The sequence below is a fragment of the Salvelinus namaycush genome, chromosome 29, assembly GCF_016432855.1.
Source record: "Salvelinus namaycush isolate Seneca chromosome 29, SaNama_1.0, whole genome shotgun sequence".
Taxonomy (NCBI): domain Eukaryota; kingdom Metazoa; phylum Chordata; class Actinopteri; order Salmoniformes; family Salmonidae; genus Salvelinus; species Salvelinus namaycush.
In genome coordinates, this window is record NC_052335.1 from 24,581,530 (window position 1) to 24,598,591 (window position 17,062).

General features: G+C 40.9%; 2 protein-coding genes across 2 annotated transcripts; both read left to right on the forward strand.

Moving 5' to 3' along the window:
- Positions 1-2,731, forward strand: LOC120024297 (NADH dehydrogenase [ubiquinone] 1 alpha subcomplex assembly factor 4-like). The gene is made up of 3 exons (XM_038968504.1): positions 1-179; positions 567-658; positions 768-2,731. Exons 1-3 carry the CDS (start codon positions 38-40, stop codon positions 1,068-1,070), a joined length of 537 nt encoding a protein of 178 aa, XP_038824432.1. The 5' UTR covers positions 1-37; the 3' UTR covers positions 1,071-2,731.
- An 802-nt stretch (positions 2,732-3,533) lies between these two features.
- Positions 3,534-13,224, forward strand: LOC120024349 (probable G-protein coupled receptor 63). The gene is made up of 2 exons (XM_038968571.1): positions 3,534-4,032; positions 11,356-13,224. The coding sequence occupies exon 2, from the start codon at positions 11,482-11,484 to the stop codon at positions 12,739-12,741; it is 1,260 nt and encodes a 419-aa protein (XP_038824499.1). The 5' UTR covers positions 3,534-4,032; positions 11,356-11,481; the 3' UTR covers positions 12,742-13,224.
- Positions 13,225-17,062: the final 3,838 nt, after the last annotated feature.

The window sequence follows — 17,062 nt, forward strand, 5'->3', positions numbered from 1 at the left end:
AATTGTTGGACGAACTTCACCGTTCCCAGAGTTGATTATGTCAAACATGGGGGCACGCGTTGCACGGTTGTTTAGGAACTTTAACTTAGAAAACCGGGTACATCGTGAGATCGGGAAGGCAAAACCTGAAGCGGCACCTCGACATCAGACCCACATTGATCCTGTTCAGAGTACACAGGGTGAGTACATACATAGGACTTTATGTCATTGCATTGAAGTACTGTTGACTAGCTACAGACAGTACTTAGCTAACTCAAATCGGAGGGTCATCAAAGTCAGGTACGCCTGCCAGGCTAGCAAGTAACGTTAGGTAGCTAGTAAAGCTTACTCTGTACTGGGTGGTGTTTCGTACAGCTTAGTTAACTAATTTGAAACCAAGGTTTAAGTGTGGATGAATGTGTGGTGACTATCAGTTTTCCAATTTTGTAGCAAGCACAAAGATAGCTAGCTATTTAACGTTACCTAGTTAGCAGCAAAGATTCCTAGTGTGGCAGTGGGCAAATGACCCATTCAACACTAGGGTTCACCCTCTACCTCCATGCTCGGGCTGATTCTGTTTCCTTCAGTTACCGAGATCTCTGATGCCATCCACAAGAGAAACGACCCTCTACTGGGGTTCCTGAAGTCGGTTTATGTGGAATCAAAGGATCCTACAGAGGTGAGCCTAAATAATGACTATTCAATTTAAATTTCAGTGATGGATTATTTGATAGCTAGACCTTTATCTATGTGCTTGATTATAACCCTACTCTGTTTGATCCTAACAGGCTCCAAAGGAGGTGACTGAGGAGAAAGAGGAGCGCAGGCCTCTAATTTTCAGCCTACCTGGGGACCCCTATGGTATTGTTGAGATCATTGATGTCCCTAAAGGCAAACTGTCTATTATTGAGGCCCTCCAAGCTCTCAACAATCATAAGAATGCTCCCCAAACATGGACATTGGACAAGGTCGCCCTGGAGTACTCTCTTGACTTGAAAGATACTAAAGCACTTCTGGAGCATTTCATCCCCTTCGAGGTTAAGATCATACCACCAAAGACAGAGGATGCAAAGAAGATCAAAGATATCTAGGACGAAGATGCATTATTCCTGGTCTTTAAACACAACAGCCAAGTGTATTAATTATTTATGTTTGTTGTCCTCGTCCAAATGAAACTGCAATATTTGGAGTTCTACATACTGTAATGAAATGAGGGAGAAGCATGAGGTTTTGAGGCATGATTTGAATGCATGTTGACGTTTATTGTCATGAATCTTGTCCTGGAGGCAAGATGTGATTTCCGCTAGATGTCAAAATTGGCTATATATTAATTAAGACAATTGGATATTTGGTTAAGGTTAGGTTTAAATCAGATTTTCTGGCTGTGCCAGCTAGTGACCACTCTGCAGAGCTGCCTCCAGGGCAAGATTCATGACAATAAATGATAACCTGCAATTTGAACCCAGTACCCTAGGGTCCAGAGCTAGACATGTTACCACTGCTCCAAAAATATGGCGCCCTTGTGGAGGTGGTAATCAGTGTTATAAACACCAAGGTTGTAATAATAAAACAATCATATAATTTGTGACATCTTTCAATACACATTTACTAATCACATTAAAGATGAAATCTGCAGAAGGGGGAAATGGCACCACTGGCCACCCCACCATCATTGTTATCGTTTTTGCCAAACTGCGGAGCATCAGCATAGTAAAAAAATAAATCGACATATTGTGCTCCTCTATCGCGTGTGCAATGATGTCTGAGGGGAGAAAACGGTGTTTGTTGTTTGCAGTAACTTTGTTGTAATATCGCAAATGGACGTGGCTGTTTCCCCATTAAGGATTCCTGCTTTAACCATTTAGGCCTATATTATATAGTTATGACTGATAGCTATGATATTTGGCCTGCAAATGAATGAATGATTATTGACAAAGTACTTTTATTTAAGGGCTTCATCCCTGTATGTTGAGTCATAAGGCTACATGTTCACATACAACTGACCCCGTGGTAAATGGATCCCAGTTACAAAACTGGTTCTAGATGCTAGTAAGTTGTCACTTAGCAGTTGTGCATCTCTCTGCAAGTATCAAGCTACTCTTCTCTTTAATTTGACATTTATATAAACAAATGTTCTGTATGTTTGTCAATCCTGTTACAAGAGTGGAAATCATTTAATATATTTGACTTGTTTTTGTCTTCCATGTGTGCCCCCAATGTGTCATGATATGTAAACCTCCAGTGTGTATCAAGTGAGGACTGCAGTTTGCAATGACCAGTGAATGTATCTCTGTGTTCGGCGTGGGGATATCCTGGCAAGAACTTCTATAGTTTATATATAAATGCATTGCTGGGCCATTTCATGAAAGAGTGAATAATCAGGATGCCATTATTTACTTGTCACTAATGTTGATGAAGATGTGAATTAAAGGGATGTTTGAGAGACATTTAATACATTTGAAATGTAATTAATGTGTAAATAAATGGATTTATTGTGGAAGGGGGTGCCCATGTAATAAAAAAAGTATTGTAGTGTTCATACTTTGACATGGCTAACAGTGTCATGTTCTGTGGCCTACTCCACATTGTGATTAAGTTATAAACTCTTATTTATTCATGAGATATGAGTAGTGGGTTCTTTGTTGATTCAGTAGCAATTTTGTGAGGTTACTTTGGTTTAATGGTCTCAGTTTTCACAGCTTGCTGCAAATGCACATTTTTTGCAAAATAAAGGACATTGTTTTTAAAAGTTGTTTTAATGTAGGCCTTTTTTATGGCAAGGAAATTCCAGAATGTTCCTCAGCAGTTATCAGTCTTCCTGTTCCAATGTGTGTTCCCATTTTACAACCGGATGTAACTAGAAGGGATGTATGCGATCTATTACGTGCACTGTATTTATGATATAAGTCTTTCCAAAGCTTGAATGTGTGAATGACATGCTTGGATTGAGTTATTCACACTTAACAGCTTCTTGGATACTGCTGAGTTCTCTCATCGCTCCTCTCACCATTACTAAGTGTAGTTTCTGAGATGATGGCAGAGAATAGAGCACTGCTAATACGGAGGCACTGACCTTGCTATTATCCATTTAGCGCTGACTTAAAAAAATATAGTGTAACTTGCACAGATTTTCCCAAATTAGGGGTCGAGACACCATGTGGGGTTGCCTGATTTGAAAATGGGGTAGTGAGATGTGTAATAAGCAGTTGTAAACAGCTGTAAGTAGCTATTATTAGTGGAACAAACATCTAATGACCAAACATACACTGAATGGAATCTTGTAACATTTTGTTTTTCTGAGAGTGTTTGATGATGATTGTATACAATGTAACAATACAACGCCTATCGCACGTGCCCTGTAGGCCTAGTCATGCAACCAAATATTTACGCCTCTTTACGGCCATTATCCATTTCAATTGGAGCTCGAGATAATGGGTGTGCCTTAACGGAGGACCGTACCCAATCCTGTCCATACTACTGGATGATGGGACTGTCAGTTAACCGGGATACCGACAGAGATTTTAGTGACGCAATATTAGAGCCTACGGTGGACCCTGACAGTGGAAATCAAAATTATCGTTCTCAGGATAACAGAAAGATTAGGGTAGAGCTATAGGAAAGAATATCAAATGACAGACAATCAACTTGTTTAAAGCCCGTTTTGAGTCATGATTTTGTCTTGTAGGCCATTAGGCCAATCCAGCAGGTTTTTTTTTGTTGCTGCGAAATCAATTCCCTGCTAAACAAAGCTATAACGATACGCGGAGGAGCTATATTTTACTTCACTGCTTTTGTTGAATTGTGTAGGTGGCATTCGCCGTTTCTCGCTCTGTAAACAATATTATTTGATTAGACTTGTTAATTAGCGTGCAATGAGAGATGAATACACCTCGAATATGTAGTTGTGACGTCTGACTTCGAGGAATTACAAAAAGCATCTGGACAGCGAGATGGATCAACAGAAAGACTATATGAAACAAGCAGCGTGAAAGGTCTGTCTTAACTGAAACCCAATAACGATATTGGTCAACCTGAGACTTTGGAAGGAAAAAGGTAATTTAACTTTTCTAGACCGAGGATAATATAATCGAAATAAATACTTACTGAAAAGTGATTTCAGTTAATACAATGCAAACATTTAAAAACAATTCTGTTTTATTAAATTAATATTAGGCTATCATCAAACAAGCATAATAATAATAACACTGTTATCAAAAATATCCAAATAGGCTTATAATTTGAATTTGTATGGGTTTGTTTCAGTGTCTGTATATCGCAGAATGTATAGGCTATGAAATTATATAGCCTCACAATCAATAATATCCTGTGATGAGATACTCTTTAAATAGGCCGGCACATAATGGCTGACTGTAGGCTATAATTGCAGAAAATGCATCAAAAGGAACGTTTATACATTTTGATCACTGTAGTCATGTCGTTTAATCACTAATTTCTACACCTCTTACCATGTTAAAGTGGACTACTATTATTTGTAACTTTACAACTGTACGAATTACTCGGCTTTATTATGTTTTATTTCCCCATTTGATAACTGAACAACATTATCCAGCTCAGTAACAAATGTGTAATTCAAATTCCTATTTAGACACTCCAAAAGACACTCCACACACGCAATTTCCATTAAATGTATGGTAACCCTTTCAATTTAGCAGCATAACTTTTGCGTCTCTTAGAATCATCTAAGGCTTTAAGGACCATATGATACATCAACATGATCATTTGCAGTGGTTAATGAAAAGCTCAACATCGTTTTGAAAGAGATCCAAAGCATTCAGATAGGTAGGCCTAGTGGCTGGCAGCAGGTCCCTGTTGCTAGGTTCCACAACTACTCAACATGCAGTGTTATCATTCACTTGCAAGGTACCAGGCAGTTCCTTCTTACCAGTTACTATGGTTTCTGTGGATATGTACAGTACCAGTCAAAGGTTTGGACACACCATTCCAGGATTTTTCTTTATTTTTACTATTTTCTACATTGTAGAATAATAATGAAGACACCAAAACTATGAAATAACACATATGGAATCATGTAGTAACCAAAAAAGTGTTAAACAAATCAGGATATATTTTATATTTGAGATTCTTCAAAGTAGCCACCCTTTGCCGCGATGACAGCTTTGCACACTCTTGGCATTCTCTCAACCAGCTTCATGAGGTAGTCACCTGGAATGCATTTCAATTAACAGGTGTGCCTTGTTAAAAGTTAATTTGTAGAATGTCTTTCCTTAATGCATTTGAGACAATAAGTTGTGTTGTGACAAGGTAGGGATGGTATACAAAAGATAGCCCTATTTGGTAAAAGACCAAGTCCATATTATGGCAAGAACCGCTCAAATAAGCAGAGAGAAATAACAGTAATAACAGAGGAGACTGCGTGAATCAGGCCTTCATGGTCGAATTGCTGCAAAGAAACCACTACTAAAGGACACCAATAAGAAGAAGAGACTTGCTTTGGCCAAGAAACATGAGCAATGGACATTAGACCAGGGGAATTATGTCCTTTGGTCTGATGAGTCCAAATGTGACATTTTTGGTTCCAACCACCGTATCTTTGTGAGACGCAGAGTAGGTGAACGGATGGTCTCCGTGTAAAGCATGGAGGAGGAGGTGTGATGGTGCTTCGCTGGTGACAAGGCATACTTAACCAGCATGGCTACCACAGCATTCTGCAGCGATACGCCATCTGATCTGGTTTGCGCTTAGTGGGACTATCATTTGTTTTTCAACAGGACAATGACCAAAAATACACCTCCAGACTGCGTAAGCACTATTTGACCAAGAAGGAGAGTGATGGAGTGCTGCATCAGATGACCTGGCCTCCACAATCACCTGACCTCAACCCAATTGAGATGGTTTGAGATGAGTTGGACTGCAGAGTGAAGGAAAAGCAGCTAACAAGTGCTCAGCATATGTGGGAACTCCTTCAAGACTGTTGGAAAGTATTCCTCATGAAGCTGGCTGAGAAAATGCCACAAGTGTGCAAAGCTGTCATCAAGGCAAAGAGTGGCTACTTTGAAGAATCTAAAATCTAAAATCTATTTTGATTTGTATAACACTTTTTTGGTTACATGATTCCATATGTTTTATTTCATAGTTTTGACAGTTGCATCAGCTGCATCCTGAAACAGTCTTATTCTACAATGTAGAAAATATTAAAAATAAAGAAAAACCCTTGAATGAATAGGTGTGTCCAAACTTTTGACTGATACAGTACATGTACTCTAATCTCTTTCTAGCTCTACCATCACATGCTTTAAATGACTGTATTCTGCTGAATATCTGAAAATGGAAGAATACTGGCCTAACCACCAATTCATGTTTATTCTATTTGAAAGTGGTAAGATAAAAGGTTGCTTTTATGGGTCAGCCGTGTGTGCATAGCTGCCAAATGGCTTTTGGGTCATTCTGTATGAAAAGGGGACAGATACTGTAGGCCATGATTTTCCCTGACATTTAGCTCAAATAATTGTTTTTTGGATTACTGAAAACCTCTGTAATGACGGAATGGCCCATATCCTCCATTTCCCTCGCTATTTGTATAATTTGTATCAGGAATTATGTAGAAACAACATTGTTTCCACGTCACTTCAATGAAATAACGTGGAATAGATGTTGAATTGATGTCTGTGCCCAGTGGGAATTAGAATACAAGTCTGCTACACAGTGCAGAATTGGTGCGACTGTATCTATCAACAATGCCTGCAATAGTATCCTCATGAGAGTAGAGCAGAGCATTATGATCAATCAGTGTCAGTGATAGGAGGCAGACCTGGATTTCAGTCTGAGGTTTGTTTGCACACATCCTTTCGGTCTTAAACAGAATATAGCCATGCGTATTCTAACCCTGTTGTCAAGGTAAGAGGAGGAGCACACAACCCAACAATCATTGTATTATCGCCTAATAATACATTTGTTCCTGTTCTATTCTGGCTAGCCAGTTGATTTCATCAATTAACCATTTTACTCTCTCCCTTGGTGTGGTGAGGTGACTGACAATTCTATTGATGCATAATGGTAAATAGATAGAATTTGCCTCAAGGTTTCAGTCTAGCAACAGCCATCACACAATCATGTCCTCCGTGCAGTGTACAAATTAATGTTAATGTAGAAAAAAAGCAGGCCAATTTACATTTTACTGCAAGATATTTAATAGGCCTTGAATCCGCTTTATCAGTTTGAATGTATCACTTTGTGTGTTCAACCCACATGGAATGACTAAAAATAGAAATGAGAGAGAGCACATTTGAAAGTGCTGCAGGAATGTTAGAAAATCACACTTAGAGAAATAGTAATGGCGCCTTGTTGTAGGCACTAACAGAGGCTTATGCCTCGATCACACCTACAGCGTTATTGCGCAAAATGGTACACAGCATCATCTGGATGTGTGCAACAAAAGTTCAACATTCACATTCTGCTACCATTTCTGTCAAGCCGTCTACGCATACAGTTTGATGCATGCGTTCAATAAATCCAACGTATACACCACACAGAACGCACTGCAACTGCCTCTGTAATGCAATGCTGCAAGGCAAACACAAAGTTCCATTGGAAATTAATGTACTTTTGGTGTACCAAAATTCAATGACACTGTTGGTGTGGTCGAGGTGTTACTCCGCCATGGCTCGTTGACAATTAATGTTTTTTTTTTTTAGGGTTTTTGGATAAACGCCTAAAATATGGTCTGTGGTAAACACATGCTTAGGAGATCTTATGTTTTCTTCTATGAGATCATATTCATCTGCTAATGACACTTTTTATGAATTTTAAAGCATATATATAATCAAAACCACACTGCTAACCTTAGTACCTAACCCTAACCTTAAATGAAGACCAAAAAGCATATTTTTGTTTTCATACATTTTTACAATATGGCCAATTTAGACTTTGCAGCTGGCCAAACCGTGCAGTTCTGCCTCCAGGACAAGACTCATGACAATAAACGTCAACCTGAAATATCTCATACATTCTTGTTTTTAAACACGTAAAGATCTCCAGAATCTGTGTTAACCTCAGACCTTATTTTCGGCGTTTATCCCAAAACCCCATTCTTTCACAAATAACTCCCCTCATATGAATGGCTGAATGAACCAGAGGTTTCATTTACATTTTTTAGTACTACAAGCTGGCGAGCTCTATGGATGGAACTGCTTATAGTTTGGCAGTTACAACATTTTCTGTTTGAGGTTTGCCGTGGAGCCATTCTAAATGATACCAGCCTGTCTAAAATAACAGTATCCAATGTTTATATAAGCGATAAGCCTTTTTTATTGCAGTCTTGAGTTGTCCCCATAAAAACATTGACTTGGTCAGTGACATGGTTTGAGAAATCGCTCCCTGGCACGGTTTAATTAATGCATGAAATTGCTATGACATTTTGGAGATGGAGAGCAGTGGTAAATTAGTTGTTTGGCCTGCTTATAATAGTGTAGTAACCGGGCTTACATCTAAATAGCTAAACTCCAAGGACTGAAGTCCTTTTAGCCCTTACAATACAAGTTCTGGATATAAACCATATGCCAGAGAAAGTACCAACAAATAGTCTTAGCCTTATCTAAATAAAGTACGGGAGAGTGGGGTAAGTTGAACCAAATAGGTATGATGTGCCACCCATGTTTCTAGGAAAGTATACCAAATATTTAGGAAGAGGTCATAATTTCATGGAGTCTGAAGGAATAAACCACATGGAAAAAGTGGTAAGCAAGTTAGGTCCAAAAAACAGATTTTAACCAAGTCAAATGAATTTATTGTGTTAGAGGTTTCATGATGCTTTTATTTAAACCAAAGTAGATCATTTAAATATTGTTCTATACATAATTCGGGGTCTCTATAGGCTTAAATATGAGATCCTAAACCTAGATCCTAAAGTGCATCCTTGTAGCTGTGTGGGCTAATATAGTCAAAATGTTTGCCTTGGGGTAAGTTGAGCCAATGGCCATGGGGTAAGTTGAGGATATGGCAAGTTGACCAAATGTAAGTGTTTTCTTCCCAGGTGTAATGCAAGGCATTAATCGCAGGAATACGAGGTCAAATCAAATTTTATTTGTCACATGCGCCAAATACAACAGGTGTAGGTAGACCTTATAGTGAAATGCTTACTTACAAGCCCTTAACCAACAATGCCGTTTTAAGAAAATACCTAAAAAAAGGTAGGGGAATAATAAAAAATTATTAAAGAGCAGCAGTTAAATAACAATAGCGGGGCTATATACAGGGGGTACCGGTACAGAGTCAATGTGCAGGAGAGTCTTATGGCTTGGGGGTAGAAGCTGTTTAGAAGCCTCTTGGACCTAGACCTGGCGCTCCGGAACCACTTGCCGTGCGGTAGCAGAGAGAACAGTCTATGAATAGGGTGGCTGGAGTATTTGACAATTTTCAGGACCTTCCTCTGACACCGCCTGGGGTAGAGGTCCTGGATGGCAGGAAGCTTGGCCCCGGTGATGTAATGGGCCGTACGCACTACCCTCTGCAGGATGCTCTTGATGGTGCAGCTGTAAAACGTTTTGAGGATCTGAGGACCCATGCCAAATCTTTTCAGTCTCCTGAGGGGGAATAGGTTTTGTTGTGCCCTCTTCACGACTGTCTTGGTGTGCTTGGACCATGCTAGTTTGTTGGTGATGTGGACGCCAAGGAACTTGAAGCTCTCAACCTGATCCACTACAGTCCCGTCGATGAGAATGGGGGCGTGCTTGGTCCTCCTTTTCCTGTAGTCCACAATCATCTACTTTGTCATGATCACTTTGAGGGAGAGGTTGTTGTCCTTGCACCACACGGTCAGGTCTCTGACCTTCTCCCTATAGGCTGTCTCATTGTTGTTGGTGATCAGAAAGGCCAGCATCCCGGAGTTGCCTCTTCACTGTTGACGTTGAGGCAGGTACTATTTAATGAAGCTGCCAGTTGAGGACACGTGAGGCATCTGTTTCTCAAACTAGACACTAATGTACTTGTCCTCTTGCTCAGTTGTGCACCGGGGCCTCCCACTCCTCTTTCTATTCTGGTTAGCGCCAGTTTGCTCTGTTCTGTGAAGGGAGTAGTACACAGCGTTGTATGAGATCTTCAGTTTCTTGGCAATTTCTCGCATGGAATAGCCTTCATTTCTCAGAACAAGAATAGACTGACGAGTTTCAGAAGAAAGTTATTTGCTGATGCTCCAGATACTAAACTAGTCTAAAGAAGGCCAGTTTTATTGCTTCTTTAATCAAGACAACAGTTTTCAGCTGTGCTAACATAATTGCAAAAGGGTTTTCTAATGATCAATTAGCCTTTTAAAATGATAAACTTGGATTAGCTAACACAACGTGCCATTAGAACACAGGAGTGATGGTTGCTGATAATGAACCTCTATACGCCTATGTAGATATTCCATAAAAATACAAAAAATCTGCCGTTTCCAGCTACAATAGTCATTTACAACATTAACAATGTCTACACTGTATTTCTGATCAATTTGATGTTATTTTAAATTTGCTCTTCTTTACAAAACAAGAACATTTCTCAGTGACCCCAAGCTTTTGAACGGTAGTGTATGTAGATATTTTTCTTTGTATATTCTGTATATATTCTTTGTTAGAAAGAATAATATATTTCCCTTGACGGAGTGATTCTGAATATAAAACACTCAATTTACCCCTCTCCCCCATGTAGGCTAGGCATTCTAACATCTGTAAAACACACTTCTTCTGGGAAGATAAATTACCTGTGGCATTAAGGGGATACATAACTACACAAAAAATATCTCATTAAATCTTTAAAGTCATTCTGTACACCAGTTCCACCAGCTGATTGGCAGAGTTAAAGTGGAGTTATCTCCAAATGGAAACCTAAAAATGAGAAACAACAACTGTTATGTTAGTGTTGGGAAGGCCATGTTGTTTGAAGGGAAGTGAGGATGGAGAGGAGTATGGCAAGTGCAGGGAAGATCCTTGCCAGTCCCATATGAAGTTGGTAGCTTTTGGCGGTTTTATTGTCTTCTCTGTGCGCTGTGTGCAGTGTCAGGGTAGGATTTTGCTGACTGACTTTTCCCCACAAGGGCCTTCCCTCCCGTCCAACACTGAATGGATTAGAGGCTTTAGGTGTCTCATTCACTGTAACACTGAGGGGATTTGGAGGGAAAGGATGTTATCTCAATCTCTGTTGATCTCCTTTCAAAGTGCCTAATCATGGAGACAGTGAATTACGTGCAGATCAATGTGTATATGAAGTCATTTAATTTTATACATAATATTGTCTTTTGAGGATTGCAACATTTTAAAACAAAGAATACCCATTTTAAATGTATTATTATTATGTAAAAACAGACAAAGCTATTTAGACATTTATGTTTCTGTGTTGCCTCCATTTCCCTCTCTGTCTCCCCAGGATCTCTCCTCCATGCTAAGATGCTGGCTTCTTCAGGACTAAGAAATGCATCCGAGGTATCATGTTTGGCGAGAGAAGAGCTCCAGTAACAATGCCTAAACCCAAGCCTGCACCCCTTGGGGAAGAATGGTTTACTCCACTGTTGTTCCCCCTGTGGAGGCAGGGGAGTTCAGCAACGCCAGCCTCTGCTGCCTCGTCATGAGGCTGCTGAACCTCTCTGACCACCTCCTCCAGGGCCAGCCTGACATGGAAGACATGTCCATGCAAAACAGCTCCAATGGCATCTCCTGGTCACCTCTGGACCTGGGCACAGTCACGCCAACATCTGAGGCCCAGGATAGTGTGCAGGGCGTCAGCCTGCCCCTCCAGGTTTTCTTCTGCATGGCCATGGTCTCCATCCTGCTGGTGGCCTTCCTGGGGAACGTGGTGGTGGTTCTGATGGTCTACCAGCGTGCTGCCATGCGATCCGCCATCAACATCCTATTGGCCAGCCTGGCCTTCGCAGACATGATGCTGGCTGTCCTCAACATGCCCTTCGCCCTGGTTACTGTGGTGACCACACGCTGGATTTTCGGGGATGTTTTCTGCCGAGTGTCGGCAATGTTCTTCTGGCTCTTTGTCATAGAGGGCATGGCTATCCTGCTTATAATAAGCATAGATCGGTTCCTGATCATAGTCCAGAAACAGGACAGGTTGAGTCCCCATAGAGCCAAAGTGTTCATAGTCATCACTTGGACTCTCTCCCTCTGTTTCTCTTTCCCACTAGCCACAGGTCACCCTTCTCTCCAGATCCCCTCTAGAGCTCCACAGTGTGTGTTTGGCTACACCAGCGAGCCGGGGTACCACGCCTACGTGTTGCTCCTCATGATGGCCTCCTTCTTCATCCCCTTCATGGTCATGTTGTACACTTTCATGGGGATCCTGAACACCATCCGGCACAACGCTGTGCGCATCCACAGCCACCCGGACAGCATCTGCCTTAGTCAGGCCAGCAAGCTGGGCCTCATGAGCCTGCAGAGGCCCTTCCAGATGAACATAGACATGAGCTTCAAGACGCGTGCCTTCACCACCATCCTCATCCTCTTCTCGGTGTTCACCATGTGCTGGGCGCCGTTCACCGCCTACAGCCTGGTTTCCACCTTCAGCAGCCCCTTCTACCACAAGGCCAACTTCTTTGAAGTCAGCACCTGGCTCCTTTGGTTGTGCTACCTCAAGTCGGCCCTCAACCCTCTCATTTACTACTGGCGGATCAAGAAGTTCCGCGATGCATGCCTTGACCTGATGCCCAAGTACTTCAAGTTTCTCCCTCAGCTGCCCGGCCACACGAAGCGGCGTATTCGACCCAGCGCTGTGTACGTGTGTGGGGAGCATCGCTCTGTGGTCTGACTTGGAGGACACGGACTTCACTGCCATGTAGGTTTTGTTCGACCATTTATCCAATTTGCTCTCACCAGTCAAATTCATGAGGAGTTGGGATTGCTGTTTCGACAAGGACAGTATATTTTAGCTGTGTTGAACTTGTTTACAAAGCATGTAAATTAACTGCTTCTGTGGTTTTGATTATGGTGAAAGGCAGCCAGGCTATTACATTTTTTTCATTGATATTTCTGTTTGATTGTTTTGTGCCTATTAATTAGTCTATGCCAGTCAGAATGCTGCTACATCTGCTGAAAATGTGCTATTTCAGTGTACTGCACTTAGGCCTCTCTTGAATGTAATAAAACATTTACATTTCTTACCATGTTAATACGGTCTTTGGCATTTACTTCTGGTTTGGTTTACTTCTTTATATCTCATGTTAGATTTTTGACTTATACTGTACTTCTGCAATTATACTATGGTTCACACACGCCATAAAAAAAGGCAATTTTTTAAAAAACGTTTCTTAGCAACCCACTAATTTTTGTATTACATTTTTTTTTGTTGCTGCAGTCTATTTGTTTAGATTGACTCAACATGGCCTTGAATCCTATTTGTGTTTAATGTACCATGCACTCTAGAGACGCATTACACCAGGGTTTGCCAATTGGTGGCCTGCGGGCAGTTTTATTTGGCCCCCCAAATCTTCTTAAATTCTTTAATCATTTCATTGTTGTGCAAAAAAAGACTAAGAACCTCAGAAAATCAGCTCCAAGAGATTTTAATTTTGGATATCTGTTCGTAAGTATTCCCACGCATGGCGTGATTGAATACTAATGTGTGCAAGGTTAGAAATGATGTTTTAGTCAAATATTATATGTGCGTGTGGTCAATTTGCAGTCTACAAATGATTTGTAATTATTTTCCGGCTCCCTGATCATCCGCTCAATAAAATAATTGGCCCACGGCACATCTCTGCATCACCCAGTGGTGTCTCTTTCCTGTCAGCCCCTCCACCGAGTAGCTACACACGTGAAACGTTTCCACAGTGCATTTACGCATGATCTCACCATACACTTATTTCCATAAATCCGCCTTCGTCTTGGCTATTGATATTAGCTACACACTTCAATGTTGCATTGGTCACACCGCTTATAAAACAATGTTGAATATGGTAATGGTATATTACCAGTCAGTCATGTCTGATGCCTGGACTATTTGAAGGTGTTTATGCACAAGGTTCTGTTTGATCTGCTAACAGGTTTTAGTGGAATTCTCCTGATGTATTTAACATTCAACTGGGATAGATAGTAATAGGTAAACAGCTCATTTCTGTTAATACGAACTTAAATGACAAAAGCAAAGGTCATCTCTGCAGACACATTTGGGTCATGGTCCCAGGCATTATAGTCTAAAACGGATGCCAGACTCTGAAAGGTCAACGGGTTGATTTCCAATGTGGACATTTAGCCTCAAAGAGACGTTGGCCTCTGCAACCCTTTGTAGCTGGGCCAGGTGAATTTAGATAAAGATAAATTCAAAAGAACATAGAGTTGGACCAAGGCAATTCTTTTCAGCTTGAAGAATATAAGAGATAGTGTTCTTAAATCGGCTTCCTCTCTGGAATTCATTATTCTGCCAGCAGTGACTAATGAGTGTGCTAAGGGCTTTCAAGCTCACTATGAATCATAGCTCCGAGCACTATTACTAAGCAACAGCTACTTGGGGGTGTCTCAAGAGAAGGTGGATCTAGTATTGTTCAGTAAAAGGTGTTGTTTTCTTCCTCTTAAGGAGCCTTGTGTTTAAATAACATGCATTATAGAATGTGTTGAACATAACACGAATGATATCCAATTATATGGGCAATAAATGGTATGTGATGTGTGCCATGACCTGATTATTCTATGATGTTGCAGTTGCTCTTGTGGACTGTCTACTAGCAAGATACGTATTTTTTTTCTCTTCTGGAAACACATTGCCCATGCACCCTTGAGTCATCAGGTCAGCTCTCAGGTAATGAGCCTGAAGCTCTTCTTGTGTACAGGTGTATTCTATGCAGTCAATTTGAGGACTTAATGATTTTACTTCAAACTAATAAAAACCGTAAACGGAAATAATAATTGTAAGCAAATGAAGAAATGTGTGTTGAGATCAAAACCCCCAAAATGCTAACAAAAATATAAGAGTTGTAAACAAAAATATTCAGCAATTGTCACGTTTGTTTGATCAAATATCTTGTTCTTGCAACTGAAACTAGATGGTGAGCGACAAGAGAAAGGAGATGGACGGCCTATGAAAAGAGATGGCAAGCGACAAGAGAAAGGAGATGGATGGCTGATGAAAAGCGATGGCGAGCAACAAGAGAAAGGAGATGGACGGCCTTCGAACAGAGATGAAGGGCGGTCCACTGACTTGATTACTAGAGTAGGGGCTAAAGATACAAAACCCACTGAAACCTTGGACTGGAAAAACAAAAAATGACAGTTAACTTTCGTGCTTGGGCCCAGGCTCTACTTCATGCACATAGCTCATCCAGCTTGAGCTCTTGATTGTTTCCATGGCAAATCGGAGGCACATGCCTGTGGATAGACTTGTGTAAGGCATATGTCCCTCCTCAGGCGGGTCTATGTGAAAACCACCCAAGACAGACTCCCTCATCTCTGTGGTGGCATACTGTCAGTCAAGTAGACCTATAGCAGTCAGGTGTTAGACTGCATCACAGATGATCTGCAGTGATCAGAAATAATTACTATGCAGCTAGAACCTGTAGGTTCTGTTACATTGCTTGCATCCATCCTTAATCATCAGATCAGTGTAGAAGGAAAAGAAGACACTATACAATATTGAGTTGCACCCACCATCTCTACAGTATGCTGCCATGGGCTTTACTAAAGATCAGCTGACAGACAACTACCACATGGTAGAAAATGAAGCAGGTCTAGACACTGACCTTCCTAAAACCCATGAAGAAAAGCATTTTATAATCATGTTTCTTCTATTACAGCGGTCTACATTCGGTTCCATCTAAAAATGTATCATTCAGCAATCTATATGTGTAGAACGTTGATTACTACCTTCCAGTTAAATATCCGCTTTGGCATTCCCCTTTGAAAGCAGCAAATCTCGTTCCATCTGGCACACACAATCCAGATAATGTAATATTATCCAAGCCACTCACTCAACCGTTCACATGGTACCATGATGGGGGGATAAAAATGATTTCATTTACTTCTGGCATAGTCTAAAGAGAAAATCTTTTACAGATTTCAGTCTATTTTGCTGTTCAATATTAGGGAATACTCCCCTCTCACGGTGGTGATGATTATAATATTGTGCATTAGGAAGTCATGAGGCAAAAACGTAAGAGACAGATCGAAATTTACTGGGGGAGGGGTGGTCCAAAATAGTGGAGGGTTATCAAACATTTTTTTTTTGCTTTGGGGAGGGTTGTATATGCTTCTGCTCGTATTTTCCCTCTAAACAATGGCTTGACATTACACTAAAAAAGTTTAGAAACGTTTGTGAAGGTTTGGTATGGCTTTAGCTACTGCAGGCCTATGATATGAAGGCAGTGTGCCACGGCGCTACAACTGACTTCGACAGTTGAACTTGAGGTGAGGAAGACTTGTTCAGGCCTACCAGAGTTACTCCTATAATCTAAGAATATGCTTCTCTTTATACAAAATATTCAGCCCAAAAATTTACAAATTACCCTCCATCTGCACGTCTATATCTGTGTCGTAGCATGCCACCGACATCTCTCTCTGGCGTTAGGAAAGTATTCAGACCCCTTCACTTTTTCCACATTTTGTTACAGCATTATTCTAAAATAAATGAAATTGTTTTTTCCCCTCAATCTACACACAATACTCCATAATGACAAAGCAAAAATATTTTTCTGATATTTTTGCACATTTATTTAAAATAAAAAATGAAAAAAATATACATTTACATAAGTTAGAAGGTGAACCTTGACCCCAGTCTGAAGTCCTGAGCGCTTTGGAGCATAGAGTTCCGAGATGGGATTGTGTCGAGGCACAGAACTGGGGAAGAGTACCAAAAAAATTCTGCAGCATTGAAGGTCCAAGAACACATTGGCCTCCATCATTCTTAAATGGAAGAAGTTTGGAACCACCAAGACTCTTCCTAGAGCTGGCCGTCCAGCCAAACTGAGCAATCGAGGGAGAAGGGCCTTGGTCAGGGAGGTGACCAAGAACCCGATGGTCCCTCTGACAGAGCTCCAGAGTTCCTCTGTGGAGATGGGAGAAGCTTCCAGAAGGACAACCATCTCTGCAGCACTCCACCAATCAGGCCAATAAGGTGGCCAGATGGAAGACACTCCACAGTA

Excerpts from the sequence above, each read along its gene's own strand:
- LOC120024297 (XM_038968504.1), top strand. The coding sequence starts at position 38 with ATGTCAAACATGGGGGCACGCGTTGCACGGTTGTTTAGGAACTTTAAC. Across the intron at positions 180-566 it reads TCCTGTTCAGAGTACACAGG|TTACCGAGATCTCTGATGCC; the intron begins GTGAGTACATAC and ends TGTTTCCTTCAG. Across the intron at positions 659-767 it reads AATCAAAGGATCCTACAGAG|GCTCCAAAGGAGGTGACTGA; the intron begins GTGAGCCTAAAT and ends TGATCCTAACAG.
- LOC120024349 (XM_038968571.1), top strand. The coding sequence starts at position 11,482 with ATGGTTTACTCCACTGTTGTTCCCCCTGTGGAGGCAGGGGAGTTCAGC.